Source organism: Solea senegalensis, linkage group LG17 (assembly GCF_019176455.1).
Source record: "Solea senegalensis isolate Sse05_10M linkage group LG17, IFAPA_SoseM_1, whole genome shotgun sequence".
Classification (NCBI taxonomy): Eukaryota; Metazoa; Chordata; class Actinopteri; order Pleuronectiformes; family Soleidae; genus Solea; species Solea senegalensis.
The window spans coordinates 17,733,357-17,749,218 of NC_058037.1; the positions used below are offsets into that span (position 1 = coordinate 17,733,357).

Here is a 15,862-nt window from a genome sequence, read left to right on the forward strand (position 1 = left end):
CTTATCCCCATTGCAGTTGTAATAATTATTATTATTAGCCGATATAACCAGCCAAACAGTAAACTATAAATATATCCGTAAATAAATAATAAACAGATGAATATGAATACATAGATACATGCATCCACACATAGGCTACCAATACAGATATAGACAGACATGAAAGTCATCAAAGATTTGGAAGCGCTGTAAAGAATTTGTGATGAATAATGAAGGCAAATGTTTCTGTGAGTGTAGTGGCTCCACCACCTGGTCAAACAGGTGTTGCGTTCATTGACAGCAGGAAATTTCAAACGTCCTCTCTCTCTGGGGACATGGAGATAGTAGCACAACTCATGCAGCTCTCAAATATTCATGGATACATGTCTCTTGAGTCACCTCGCTGAGATGAAATGTGGCATAAACTCTGTCTGGTGTGAATCTGGTAAGTTTTATGTTTCTTGTTGCCTGTGTTAGAAAAGCGGTTAGAAAAACGTTGAATTTTTTAACTCCAAAAGGCTTTTACGGTAAAAAGCTTTCGAAACAATGAAGCAAGCTGGTTTGTAAGGATATTGACATCCGGTTTTTGAAATAAAACACTGAGAGCGCTTTACTTCTATGTACACGTTTGAAAGCACATATTTGAATGGAAAGAATAACGAACATCCTCAGCTATATGTTTCAGAGGCCTAATAACTGAAATTTGAGAAAGTGTATTAAGGGAATTCTCTTATGGCTCCTCTATGGCTACTAGCATACTGCAAATCAGGCAATTCTACTCAACCGTTAAACGTCACACATTAGCGCTTTTAAATCGGTGTTTGTATTTTGAAAACCGGATGTCGGCATCCTTATAAATCAGCTTGATTCATTGGTTTGCAGAGTTTTTACCGTAAAAGCCTTTGCAAAGAGCATAGTTTGACCACATTAACAGTAATTTCAGTACGTTACTGTTCACCATTGGATATATTAGATTTTTTTAATTGTATACTTACTTAAACTTGTATTTTCTTTATTTTGTTTTGTGGAATTACTTTGTTTTATTTTATTTCAACTACCCTGTCTATAATTCTCCTAACACGGTCCCTGGAATTGTTTTGTTTTCTTTTTCGGTGTTCCTTGGCTGACACAAATTTGAGAACCTCTGACTCAGCTTGAATAAAATGCAATTCACTCTGAATCAGATGATCTAGAACATTTCATTGTTTCATATGTACAGTTAACAGCCCTCTCACCTAATGCATGCATATGAAGAGGGCTTCATATGGCATGGCTATTCCAGTTGAGTTGCTTGGCTCTGCGATCTATATTTATCATATTTGCTATGATACAGAAATGTGTGACATGACTGCACTGTGCTGTCCTGGCTTCTTACTAAAGCAAGTGTCAAATTTCACTATCATACCATATCATGACCTATGCTTTGCCCATTCCCATTCAAATGTACAGTGTGTTAAGTGGTGCGGCTGCAGTGTGGAGCTCATGTAGTGTGAATGCTGTAGTTTATTTTGTTATTTTCCATTCATGTTTATCCCATTGTCATAGAATTACAGTTGTACAGCGACTCTATGTATATACATTTACTTTTTGTGACCAGTTTATTAAACCCACATGACTGCCATTCACAGGTTAAATTGAGTAAATAAAATTACAACAAAGAGGAAGAACGGGGGAAAAAAAATGAAAATTTACCTGAATGAGTGTCTCAGTGCTTTCGGGCTACAGCATCACTATGCCAGGTAAGAACTCACACTCACACAAAGAGAACATCCAGCACATGTTGTTGTCTCTCTGACTAATATTCTGTCTGCTGTCTTGTCAGGTTTACGTCAATAGGAATTCGTTGTGTTGCCCACCTTTCTGCACTCACCATGGAGGACTTTCCCATCCTAGGAATCCGCACTATGGAGGAAAGGACTCGACTGTTCAATCTGATCCAAATGGTCAAAACTCTCGACTCTCTTGAATATGAGGACGAAGACGGTGATGATTACATTGAAAATGCTGGTGCTAAAGGCTTTGCTGTAGTAAATGGTTGTTTTACTAATGACGGCTGCGTGGGTCATGATGATGATATCGATGATGCTGAGAATGAGAGGGACTTTGTCGTGAATAGGCAGAATGCAGCCACATTTGACAGACCATCATGCCTTCGCAGACGGCCTGATCTCAGCCACAGAAGCACCGATCATCATCAGAGGCTGCCTTCTCGTCCCGTACACTCTGCTCCTGTCTACACTGGCCATAATGTTAATGCCATGTCAGTCCATGGCAAAGGCTCAGCCACACCTGGGAGAGACAACCACATTACAGAATACTATAGTCACCCATCTAATCATCTCACAGGAGGAGACACCAAGGACAACTCATGCGCCAGATCTTTGGTGATCAGGTCACCAAAGTGTGCGTCAGTCTACCAACAAAAACCCAGGCCTGCAACAGTGGTGTCAAAGAGGTCTAACGGCAAACCACCTGGGCTCAAAGACCCTAAAAGCATCTCTAAGAAGGATAAAGTTCTCACAGAAATTAGCAGTAACGGGGATTCTGGATCCATGACTAATTCACCACCCATTTATGAATCAAAGAGAACACCTGGCTACAACTACGGACTACCACGGAGTTCCACTCCTGCTCTGAACAAAAGGTGAGTGGCAGTGGTTTGTATTGCCATAACTGCTTCCAGGTATAAGTACAGTTAGTGAATATGAAGGATATTTAGAGATTAGTAACAATAGTGTCCACACATTTTAAAACTTATTTTACTCATGGAATGTTTTTCCTTATATTATATAGTTTACAAAGTGTCTGAGCATCTTGGACACTATCATCCTTAATCCTATGTGTGTGTGTGTGTGTTTGTATTTGTCATTGCTTTATGACCCTTTCTGGCATAAACTCAGACCTTGTCAAGACCAGCAGTCCCCATGGAGACCATAACCTGGTCCTTATGTGGCAGAATCTAATTTCTGAGAAACTGGTTAAGTTAAGGGCTAAGATTTGAATAGTGGTTAGGTATTAACTGGTTATGATTAGGGATAACGTGTTGGTTATGCTGTCCAAATTAATTGAAGTCAATGAATTGTCAAAAGGAGAATATCTGTGCCAACCAATTTATGTGTGTGGGTGTGTGCACAGGAGGCAAGGAGAGCAGCGGATTTGTGTGTGCGTGAGGAAAAGACCTCTGACGTGTGCAGAGAGCAGGAGAGGTGAAGCAGATGCTGTGACGACTTCAGACAGAGAGTGTGTTGTCATCAATGAAACCAAAGTAGCTTTGGATCTCACACAATACATACTGCAGGTAGATGTTATTGTTTTGTCTGAAATTGTGTTTTTGTTCTATATTATCACTGTGATTAAAGACACTAATTGCAGTGTCTCACGCATAGAATGTGAAACTGTAATGAGATGAATTGCTTGATTTATACAACTGGATATTTACTTTACTCTTACTTTGGCCTCTGCAGCACAGGTTCTTCTTTAACCAGGTATTTGGAGAAGAGAGTTCCAATGAGGAAGTGTATCAGAGAACAGCATATCCTCTGGTGCAGCACATGCTCAGTGGGTAGGTATATATACACGGTGACAAAAATTGTTGGTGCCCTTGCAGCATAGAAACAATGATTTGTTCTTCCTGAAATGTAAAAGTCAGACATAAATTTGCTAAAAAAAAAGGCATGTTGACAAGCTACAAAGCTTCTTAGAGAATATTAATTGGCACCAAAGTGAAAGCTCACCCACATTCCTTTCAATTCAAATATAATGAAGTCAGTTTTAGGGTTTGAATATGAAGAATGCCTGTGATAATTTCAGCTATATGCTTATGTGAATCTGTGTGTCCTCTATCCTTATTTGTCTTGTGTATGTCCACAGAGGCGAGGCCACTTGCTTTGCATATGGCCAGACAGGTGCGGGGAAGACTCACACCATGTTGGGCTCAGCCACAGGGAAGCCTGGATTGTATGAACTTGCAGTCCGGGACATCTTTACACACTTGTCCACCTCTCATGTGCAAAATCAGGCGTATGTCAGTTTCTTTGAGATTTACTGTGGCCACCTGTATGACCTGTTGGACCACAGGAAAAGGTGTGTGTGCGTTTGTTAGAAGGACATGTTGAAAGTAGTTTGTTGGTTTTGTATGTGTTTTATATCTTGTTTCCTCTCCCTCTGCTCATCTGTCTGTAGGTTGTTCGCGAGGGAGGACAGAAAGAAAGCGGTTCAAATTGCCGGATTGCGGACTGTCAGGGTGGAGTCGGCCGACTCACTGCTGGAGGTTTATCTCTTTAAAATACATGCTCTCATATGCAAACAGCACATTCCAGAGTTGCTGCTGTGATTCACACTCCAACTCACCATGGCAGAGGATAGAAAATTTTGTTTTAACTGATTATTATGAATGATTCTGTAGAATCAAACTTTGCTTGCATTGTCTTATTTCTTACACATCCTCACCAATGCACCAGCAAATTTGATACAGTGGCTACTTCACCCTCTTTAAAAACCTCAATCTCTCTCATTCTCTCTCCCTTGTCTCCTCATTATCCCATTGCCCCTAAAAAAGGTGATTTCACAGGGCATTAAGGAACGCAAGCAGGGGACGAATGGAGTAAATGCACTTTCTTCTCGGTCTCATGCCTTGCTTGAAATTCAGCTCAAAGGTGAAAACCTCCAGTCAGCTGGCAGGTGAGTCCCAGCGCTCAATGGGCTTTATTGATATCTTAACAACTCCATGACATGCAGTCTTTGTAATAGTTTTGACTTAAAAGGGTTTTGACAAAAAAACCCATTGGCACTCATATAACATGATTGACTCAAGACATGTGTCTGTGTGCCTGTAGAATTTGGTTTGTGGACCTTGCAGGAAGTGAGAGGGCATCCGACACCAAAGATCCAAACAGACAGAGTCGTATCGAGGGCGCTGAGATAAACCAGAGCCTGTTGGCTGTAAGCTCTGCGGGCACACATGTTCATACACTCTGAGATCACACATATAAATCAAAGGTATGATGAAGTTCTTTTTGTTTGTTTTTCAGCTCAAAGAATGTATCCGGACTCTCGATCAAAAGAAACAGCACATACCTTTCAGACAAAGCAAACTTACACAGGTAGTGAGAAATTAAGGACATTTTCACATGTCCGTTTTAAGTTTTTTTTTTTTATCAAGTGTGCTTGATCAAAATACAAAATGTCTATTATTTTCATGGTGGTTTTCATTCTTCTCATTCTAGGTTTTAAAAGACTCATTTATTGGTGACTCTCTGACATGCATGATTGCCAACATTTCACCTTGTCATTTAGCGACCGAACACACACTTAATACACTGAGATATGCTGATCGGTAAGTGTTTGTGTGTATGTGTGTATTGAGGGGATGTAGTGGGAGAGGTATTGCATATTAGTTGCTGGAACATCTATGGATCTATTTATTGAATGACTTGTATTCAGAGCTGTAGTGTGACTACACCTCAAGATGTTACATCTGCTTTATGTTTCATAGTGTGAAAGAGTTGACAAAACAGGAATGCCTGAGAGGAGGAAATGTGGTGAAAATACCAGTCAACACCCGAAAGGTCCCTGAGCAGGACCATAAAGATGCAATGTTGAATTCGCCTCACCTTAGCTCCACCTTGTCCTATAAATGCGAGAGTACAGGCAGAGGCGGAAGGGTATTATGTCCTTGGAGGGACAGTGTGCTGTTGGTGCAGCACAGTGGAGCACAGTGTTTTACACAAACTTCCAGCCTCTGAGGATTTTATATATGAAGCTAATGTGCCGGATAAAGTCAGCAAACTTGTGTTTGTGTGTTCGCACCACTTCACATCAGAGTGCGGCCAGCGGTCGCTGTATTTAGTCAGCGAACGTATTTCACCGACGTACAAACATACACATTTTAAAGAAAAGGTCACATAGAGCTCATAACTGACCATTCTGACAAGTCCTAATTAAAAATATTTGTTCAGTACATCCTTCATTACCGGAGCACAGACTCAGTCTGATACAGTCACATACAGCGGCAGTTTATGCAGCTCGCCGCTGGTGATCAGTGGTGCTGTCCCTAAGTGATTTTAACTGATTTACAGTTGGACAGTGTTTGGCTCCATCCTTATGTAGGACGTCTCTTCCTGTGACGGCACTCTCGCTGTTTTCCGTGCACGCTGCCATGTTGATATTGTCAGAGAACTAGTGGAGGGAGGGGGAGAGGAATGGAGTGGAGGGAACAGGAGCTGAGCAAGTGAGTGCAGTAAAAAGGACAAATCAGAAACCCCCTGAAAGAAGTGGGTGTGTGTTTGCCTGTGTCTCATTTGCATATAAAGGGACCATGCACAAAACCAAGCGTTCTAAAAGGGGCGGGTTTAGCAGGGTAATTGAACTGCTATGATGCTTCATCCTTATGGTATTTTGACCAAAGCATGTCACTGACATGTTCATTAGGACACCAGGGAACTATTTTAACTTGGGGAAATAGGGTATAATATGTCTCCTTTAAACTATTCCTTTTGATTTTAAGTGTGTGCTCTACGTTGACGGCCGTGAGTCTGTATTTTGTTTAGTTGCCAAACTCTGTCCTACATTTACTTAGAGGTGCTATTCCCAGTTTGGTGTTTTGGTTTGTTTCTGTATTTTGATTTTGGGAATAGTGGCCTCCTCCCTTGGTTTATTGTGACTGATTTATGTTAAATTTACCTACCGTATTAATAAAACAAACTAATTTTTGCCAAACCAATTCCATCTGGTTATTTATGTTATTTCCCCTTCCCCAACAAGCTAGGTTTGTAACAACCTTCAAGGCAGTGTTGTAGTTTTACATGGTTGGAACCTGGCCTCAGATTTTCCACTCCTGGTCTGTAGTCATGTCCCTACAGTTGCCACAAGAACACCAGTTTACCCCTGACACACCAGCAGAAGGTGGGTTACCATCCGCACATTGATGCATCATCAGGGCATCAAAAACTACACCTGGTTTTGTCTCCAGCAACTGAGTTAGATATCTGTGCTCCGCCAGTCATCTTCACCACAAGTGTATAGTTGGTACGGAAAGTATTCAGACCCCTTTAAATGTTTCACTCTTTGTTTCATTGCAGCCATTTGATAAAATCAAAAAAGTTCATTTTATTTCTCATTAATGTTCACTCAGCAGCCCATCTTGACAGAAAAAAAAGAAATGTAGAAATGTATGCAAATTTATTAAAAAAGAAAAACTGAAATATCTTATGGTCATTCAGAGCCTTTGCTGTGACACTCATATTTAGCTCACATGCTGTATTTCTTTTGATCCTCCTTGAGATGGTTCTGCTCCTTCATTGGAGTCCAGCTGTGTTTAATTAAACTGATTGGACTTGATTAGGAAAGGTACACACCTGTCTATATAAGACCTTACAGCTCACAGTGCATGTCAGAACAAATGAGAATCATGAGGTCAAAGGAACTGCCCAAGGAGCTCAGAGACAGAATTGTGGCAAGGAACAGATCAGCCCAAGGTTACAAAAGAATTTCTGCAGCACTCAAGGTTCCTAAGAGCACAGTGGCCTCCATAATCCTTAAATGGAAGACATTTGGGACGACCAGGACTCTACCTAGACCTGGCCGTCCAGCCAAACTGAGCAATCGTGGGAGAAGAGCCTTGGTGAGAGAGGTAAAGAAGAACCCAAAGATCACTGTGACTGAGCTCCAGAGATGCAGTAGGGAGATGGGAGAAAGTTCCACAAAGTCAACTATCACTGCAGCCCTCCACCAGTCGGGGCTTTATGGCAGAGTGGCCCGACAGAAGCCTCTCCTCAGTGCAAGACATATGAAAGCCCGCAGCGAGTTTGCCAAAAAACACATGAAGGACTCCCAGACTATGAGAAATAAGATTCTCTGGTCTGATGAGACCAAGATTGAACTTTTGGCGTTAATTGTGTGGAGAAAACCAAGCACTGCTCATCACCTGCCCAATACAATCCCAACAGTGAAACATGGTGGTGGCAGCATCATGCTATGGGGGTCAGCTGCAGGGCCAGGACGACTGGTTGCAATTGAATGAAAGATGAATGAGGCCAAGTACAGAGATATCCTGGAAGGAAACCTCTTCCAGAGTGCTCAGGACCTCAGACTGGGCTGAAGGTTCACCTTACAACAAGACAATGACCCTAAGCACACAGCTAAAATAACGAAGGAGTGGCTTCAGAACAACTCTGTGACCATTCTTGACAGGCCCAGCCAGAGCCCTGACCTAAACCAATTGAGCATCTCTGGAGAGACCTGAAAATGGCTGTCCACCAACATTCACCATCCAACCTGACAGAACAGGAGAGGATCTGCAAGGAAGAATGGCACAGGATCCCCAAATCCAGGTGTGAAAAACGTGTTGCATCATTCCCAAGAAGACTCATGGCTGTACTAGCTCAAAAGGAGCTTCTACTCAATACTGAGCAAAGGCTCTGAATACTTATGACCATGTGATATTACACTTTTTCTTTTTTAATACATTTGCAAAAATGTCTACATTTCTGTTTTTTTTCTGTCAAGATGTGGTGCTGAGTGTACATTAATGAGAAATAAAATGAACTTTTTTGATTTTAGAAAATGGCTGCAATGAAATAGTGAAAAATTTAAAAGGGTCTGAATATTTTCCGTACCCACTGTTTCAGCAAGGCCATTACACACCATTGCTGCAGTAAGACAGTAATTTTAAACTTCTTAAAATATCCTGAGGGTTATGGAACAAAAAAGTCAAGTGGTAGACCAGGAGTGTATATCATATAATCATTCAGCTAAAGTTACTCAGGCAACAACTGTTATAATGAGATAACACATCAAAGGGATATAGATTACACTGTCATGATGTGATAGAGATGCTAAACGGTATATAAACACATGTTGTATTTCTGTTGTTACTGAACAGACCAGGTAAGAAAATCTCAGTTAATCAGTACAAACCTGTGTTACTTGTCTTTAGTGTACGAGGAGCTTCTCTTCTCTTGAGTGACGTTTGCTCCCGTCTCGTCTGCTTCTCTCTATGTGGACATACTCCATCTCTCTCTCTCTCTCTTTACTGACCACGTACAGTAAAATGAAATTATCGCTACTTTTTTTTACAATTACGCTGATAACCGCTAGCCCAAATGCTAACAGGATATGAAAAAAATAACAATAAGTTTGGCTATTATACACGTTTATGATCTATACAATAACAATATACTCAAATAAACGTATAACGTGTTTATATGGGAACCTCATCTCTGCTTCATATTTAAAACTGAGTCATTTTGGTTTGTGGACAAAAAACATTTGAGAACATCATTTACTAGTTTGGGAAACACTGATCAACATTTTTTAATTTTTTCTGACATTTAATGGACCAAACAACTAATTGATTAATCAACAAAATAATGTACAGATTAACTGACTATGAAAATAATCGTTAGTTGTAGCAATAAACAGAACAGCAGAAGAATGTTCAAAGTAGCTCCCAAAGTGTCCCTTTATCACACTTTCATTAAAGTTTGAGTCTGGAGGTGCTGAAATGCTCGTAATAGCGGGCTCACTTTGAAATAATGCAAATGTTTCCCCAGGTCATTCAGTCTATGGAGACAGAAATTGCACGGGGTGTAAACATGATTGTTATCATTATCTGAATTGTTTTGTACGACGGAGTATTAGGGCCACATTGAGGGAAAAAAAATTCAAAGACTTTGAGAAAGTCTTAATTTAGGAGATTAAAGTCGTAAATTTACGAGAGTAAAATCGTGCATCTTTTCCGCACAAAGAACCAGGCTGACTTAGAGGACATGGCTGCTTTTGTGGTGGGTAAATAGCTTTAACTGCACCCAGCACACACCCTGTTCACCCCCCTCCCCTCAGGCAGGAGACTACGGAGCATCAAGAGCAGGACTACGAGACTGAGAAACAGCTTCTACCCTGGAGCTGTCAGACTCCTGAACTCTCTGTAGCCCCCATAGCCCTGCTGCCCCCACCCCCCACGGACTGTACTTTGCACATGCCCCCAGTACCGTACACCACCCTTGCACCAATTCTTTTTTGCACAGCACCTTACCTCCAGAGGTTTTAAAGTTTTAATCTTTTAATTTATATTTTGTTAAGTTAAACTGTTGGTTCTTCTTTTCTTCTTCTCTTATTCTTCTTATTGCTGGGCCGACCGGGTTCTGGAGAGACTGATTTTCGTTCTGACCTCATGTCTAATGTGTGTTGGTATGACAATAAAGAAATCTTGAATCTTGAATCTTGAACTGGTGCGCTGCAGGGTTATCGGTGCCATTCAGAGGGGTTTTGTGGTTTCTCTACTTTATCATGTTACGAATCCATATGACATAAGGCGTTAGGGTCTCTGCAGATGTACTGCTGGCGTTAGAGACGCTGTGCTCGCCAGACCTCGACTCCTTCTGGATCCGAAATCTTAATTATCAATCGGATTGTTTCTTGAGAAACCACAAAACACCTCTGAATGACAGCTTATGCATCCACGGATAACCCTGCAGTGGACCAGTTAAAGCCATTTCCCCCTCCACAAAAGCAGCCATTAACCTTTCAGTAAAGTCCTGATTCTTATGACAATGTGATGCTGATGTGCCAAAAGATCTCCTTGTATCTCCTTATTTGTGAAACCTATTCTTAAGTACAATTCCACGAAATCCTCATTTTAACAACTCTCCTCTTCTAAAACAACTTTATTCTCAAAGTCTGTGAAAAAATGTTTTCTCAATGTGGCCCTAATACTATTTTGACCATAAACTGTCATTAAATATAAAAGACATGTTGATCTAATCCTCAAAATAATGACATCTTCAAATGTCTTGGTTTGTCAACAAAGCAAAGATATTGTGTTTTTCTGGTTTCTCTGGTGTACGGCAGCAAAGAAAAACGAAAACAGTCACAATTAAGATTTAAATAGTTGGTGATTAACTGAGCAAATGATTAATCAGTAGTAGTGGTATTTCCCTCCATTTTCATTTTATAAAAACTCACATTCTGCTCCACTTATTATATTGCCTACCAACACCGGCCAGTGCCCACTGCCACCAGCCGGCCCCTCATTTTCCCTGAGAGGCAGGTCTTTTCCCCTCGCAGACATGTCATTGTCATTCTCAGTTTACTCTGCAGAGCAAGAACCTGTTAGCGTAACTGTTAGTAAAGACACTGTTTACATTCTGGGAATAAGGTCCCGTTCCTCCTACGCCTGGGTCTAAAAAGTGTGGAACTAGCATTGTAGTTTCACACCTTGGACCAAGGCTTGCATCATTTTGCATCACAAAAAAAAGAAGGAAGATATTTCTTGACTAGGGGAATTTTGCAGCTAATAATGAAGAGACAACAGGGCAGAAACACACACGCACGCTGTGTGTTGCTGTTGATGATGTGTGTAGTACCTTCTTGAGATGACCCTCCATACCAGGCATCAGCATGATGCAAGCTATTCCCACTCCCAGCAGCAGGAAGAAGGCGTAGATGAGACGAGTCACTGTGGAATTATTCCCACTGGGGCAGCAGCGACACAGCAGGCAGGGGGCGCTGCCGCACAGACACGGGATCTGCAAACACACGCGGGGAGAGAGTTGTTTACTAAGTGTGTGTGTGTGTTGCAACATCAAAATACCTAAACAGATTTAGCTGACACACGCAGGATCTAGTCACAGCGTGAGCATACTGCGTCACTCTATGTACACAGACTGTTCCAGACACACACACACACGCATGCACGCGCACATACGCAGCACTGTGTGTCTGTCTGAACACGTCGATAACAATGAGCACGCACGCACGCACGCACGCACACACACACACACACACAGAGAGAGAGCGAGCCGCGGCCCGTCCTCCGTGTAAGTGCGCAGTCATGGTCTGAGGGCAGACACAGTCACACACACACACACACACACACGGCATCTTTAGCATTGTTAGCAGCGTGTGTTGGTGAACTCACCCAGCTCGCCATGGAGCACAGTCCCAGAACAGCTCCCATGATCGCTGATGTTTGTCTTAATCTCCGTTCGTTCGGTCTGACTGTTGTCCTAGAAGATGGAGGACGCTTCGCTTTTCTTCCTCTTCTGACACACCACTCGTAGATTATTATAAAGCATTCGCGGTATGCTGCCCTCTATTGGATAAACTCTGTTTTATTTCTATACAGTGGTTTGGACACATTCCTGTCATTCAGTGTTTTTTTCTGTATATATCCAAATTGTAAATGAATATTGAAGACATCACATTATTCTAAATTAGAGTATGAGGAGCTATAAAGAAACATATGAAGTATATTCTTTAGATTCTTCAAAGTACTGACATTGTGCTTTGATGACAGCTTTGCATTGTCTCAATTATGAGGTTGTCCCCTTGAATTGTTTTCTTGAAGAGTTCACAGAGGTGCCAAGCAATGGCAAAACCAGCAGCAAGTGGGCAGTGGGAGTTATTTACAGTGTCATTTCTAAGATTTCCATCAATGTCGAACACATATTCGAAAATACAAAAAAAAAATATATATATATATATATATATGTATATATATATATATATTTGAAGACTATGTGGCCATTTGAATGTAGGCACTCCTCAAACTGCTTTAGGGAGAATTTTAGCCTCAAATATTTACAAGATTTACACAGCCAAGAGACAGAAACATCACATTTACATAGCACAATCCCCTCTCAGTCTAGCTGTCAGTGACATCTGATATTACAATATATACTATTGTAGTAGTTTGAACAATGGTTATCAATAGCAGGCCTAGGGACCCCGATGGTTCTATGAAGAGGTCCCAGGGGGTTCCCAGAGAAAGAAATGAATGTACTTAATTTAGTAGTTACTGTAGTGTTATTTGCCTTAAGCACTTCAGTGGACTGATAAGAATCAGAATTGACTTTATTGATCCCCAGAGGGAAATACTTCTGTTACATAAAGCACTTGAATAAAAATTAAAAACAAGAATAACAATGTAACCACATAACGTTCAGAAATGCACAGTGGGAAAAGACAGTGTCCAGCATTAAACATTTTTTTAATCCCTTGAATGAATACTAATGCATCGTAGATTAACAACGTTAATGAAAACTCACCCCAGAAGAAGATCACAAGCTCTGGAGAATGATAAAGTCCGCTTGTTTAAATGACAACGCATTATCGATAAAGTCCGAACGTAGCAGAAGTGAGATCAACGTCAGCATGACCAGAAGCCTCTGTGTTCGTTAAGACGGCAACAGCCACGATTTACTTCTTCTGCAGTGTGTTTTCCCTTCTCCATCTTCATTCGAAGCAGCAGTAAGAGTGAGGAGCCTCTGCAGCTGCATATTAAGTAGCCATGTGTTCCCTCTGTGATGCAGCTGATTAAGCACTGGAATGTGTTACTGCCAGACAAACAACCCCAATTCAAATACAAAGTTTATGGTTTTAAGACCCACAATACTGTAATTTGAAGCATGTAGTGGCTTCTTCGAAACTTCAACTTGCATCATTTTGAAAAAACGAAAATACCTAATTTTGTAAAAAAAAGAAAAAGAAACCTACCTCAAAAAATTACTTTACACCCAGTGCTGATATTTAGCCCTTCTGAGGCTATTATATTTGATTTCATATTTGATCTCATCTCTTTGTTGTTTCTTTATTTAATCTATAAGGTGCACAGTGTGCCATCTGCAGGTATTTTCTTTCATTATCAGCAAGAATGAAATAAATCACATCCCAAAAGTTTATTTTGAAAAAGTATTTTGTGCATAGAAACAGTGCTTGATCAAAATGCATCTGATTATTGGGTTCAAACTAAATTTATTTCAGTTATCTGTAAAAACATGTCCATCTCTCTTCATATAGTATACAGTCTGTATATATATTTTTACATAAATATAAACATATATATATATATATATATATATATATACATATTATACGTATATATTATTTTTATGTTGCCTTGCAAAGCTGATCGCTTCTCTCTGAGCCTAAAAGCCTAGTGCAGCTGCTCAGCCACGCCCCTTACATGTACGTACTACGTAGTGTTCTCCCACCCACGCTACTCATCACAACAGACATTTGAACGAAAACGTGGCGGACACAGTGCAGGTGGAGAGTGAGCTAAGAAACATAATAATGGCGCTGTTAATTCCCTCAATAAAATGTGTACTTTTACTTCCTTATATTTTTCTTAACCATCTTTGTTACTTGTTAATACAAAATAAAAGTTGAGCTGGTGACGCAATTAATGTTTTTTTGTCGCTAGTTTTTAGCGGCACCAGCCGTTAGCCGCTCAGCTGTTAGCCAAAGATTTTGGCTCCAAGTGGACTTAAAACACATCAGCAGCTTGTTGTTTACCATGTCCGACACCGAGGGTTTCTGGTCTCCTGTCTGCGGGTTTCTGTACAGTACACTCCGGACGCCGGATTTCAGCTCTCAGCTGTTTCAGCACTCAGCTGTCGGGTGAGCGGCCAACCGGGGAGCTAGCGAGCTAACCCGTTTTGTTCATGGATGTATTATAAGAAGTGGATGTAGCTCCGCCCCTTTGGCTCTGTTCATTCCTATGGAGTGGCTCACTCAGTGCATATGCCAAAAAGGTTTCTGACTTCCTGGTTTATTTCCGGGTAGTGCAGCCCGTAGAGCATGCGCAGTAGTGTTACTCCCACAATGCCTTTCGGCAATGTGAACGAGCCGTCCACGTTCTCGACTTCCTCGGCGCGTCCATAAACAGTGAAAGGCATGATGGGAGTACGCTACTGACGTGCATAAGCGGATTTCATGAATACTGATGTCACGTTAGCTTCGGTCTTTAAACCATGGTGTGGCAGTGGGGTATGGTTAGAGCGGCGACTGCTGGAGGAGAGGGAGGAGTGGCTCAGCCAGTGATCAGACAGCTGGACAGAATCAGGTAATCAGTCAGCTATATAAGCACACTTTAACCTGGTTCTGGTCTCTTGCAGTAGGCTGGGTCCGGAAGGAGGAAGCAGGAGCGAGGAGAGAGGAGAGAGGAGAGAGAAGAGAGAAGAGAGAAAGAGAGCGACGAACGACGAACGACGAACGGCATTGTATGTTTGGTGGACTTTTTCTGTTGGACACAAATAAAAGATTATTTTCCACCACCACACCGACTTTTTCCCTTCCTCTGGACGAGCTGTGAGTGGGGAAGCTCACACATGGATTTGTAAATGAAAACCAATGATAGTGAATACAGTAAAGTGAAAAGTGTAATAATGTCATTACAGGTTAAAATAATCAATTCATTTAATTGAACATTAGTTTTTTACAGGAATTAGGTTGTTTTCTTCCATTCACTGATATACTGTATGATAATCATCATAAATGTTGTAAAATACAAAATGTTGCTGTCACAAAACTCATTGATTTTATATTTTATTGTCCAAGAAAATAATGACAACATTAAGTACTTTTATGATGATTTAAAAAAACAATTCCATTGAATATTAATCATGAATATGATTTTGGTCTCAATGCTATGCTTTGCATTTTGGTTTAATAGTTTGCATTAAAACGTTCCAGGATGCTAAAAATCACAGGAAAGGAGCTAGCTGGATTTGAGATGTATAGAAGCAAATCTTCTGCGTATAACGAGACTTTGATATACATAATATCTCTACCTGTAATTCAATGAGTAAATCCAACAAGCTGATGATGTCTTTAGTGTTCTATCTGTTACAGCTTTTAGCATGAGTTGATGCTGTCCCCCCTAGTGGACAAAATCAGATGAGTACAGCTTTGCAGTAAGACAGTTAAAAGAAAAGGTTCACACATTTATTTTTCAACTTATCAACTGCATTTGTCATTTTTTTACATTTACATACAAAAATAATAATACAACACAGAAATACAGAAACAATACAGAAATATGAAGATGTGACAATAAACCTCCCACCCATTGATCAAAACCCATCTAGGATCTCATATGTGT

General features: G+C 40.8%; 1 protein-coding gene across 1 annotated transcript; it reads left to right on the top strand.

The window, feature by feature from the left end:
- The first annotated feature begins 302 nt into the window (after positions 1-302).
- On the top strand, positions 303-9,908 carry LOC122784517 (kinesin-like protein KIF24). The gene is made up of 13 exons (XM_044049819.1): positions 303-424; positions 1,608-1,718; positions 1,802-2,623; positions 3,115-3,277; positions 3,444-3,541; positions 3,850-4,062; positions 4,162-4,249; positions 4,538-4,659; positions 4,815-4,920; positions 5,010-5,081; positions 5,205-5,314; positions 5,474-5,622; positions 9,820-9,908. The coding sequence occupies exons 2-13, from the start codon at positions 1,660-1,662 to the stop codon at positions 9,906-9,908; spliced, it is 2,091 nt and encodes a 696-aa protein (XP_043905754.1). The 5' UTR covers positions 303-424; positions 1,608-1,659.
- Positions 9,909-15,862: the final 5,954 nt, after the last annotated feature.

Coding starts and splice junctions, on each gene's coding strand:
- LOC122784517 (XM_044049819.1), top strand. CDS start 1,660: ATGAAAATTTACCTGAATGAGTGTCTCAGTGCTTTCGGGCTACAGCAT. Junction 1,719..1,801: donor CTACAGCATCACTATGCCAG/GTAAGAACTCAC, acceptor CTGTCTTGTCAG/GTTTACGTCAATAGGAATTC. Junction 3,278..3,443: donor TCACACAATACATACTGCAG/GTAGATGTTATT, acceptor TGGCCTCTGCAG/CACAGGTTCTTCTTTAACCA.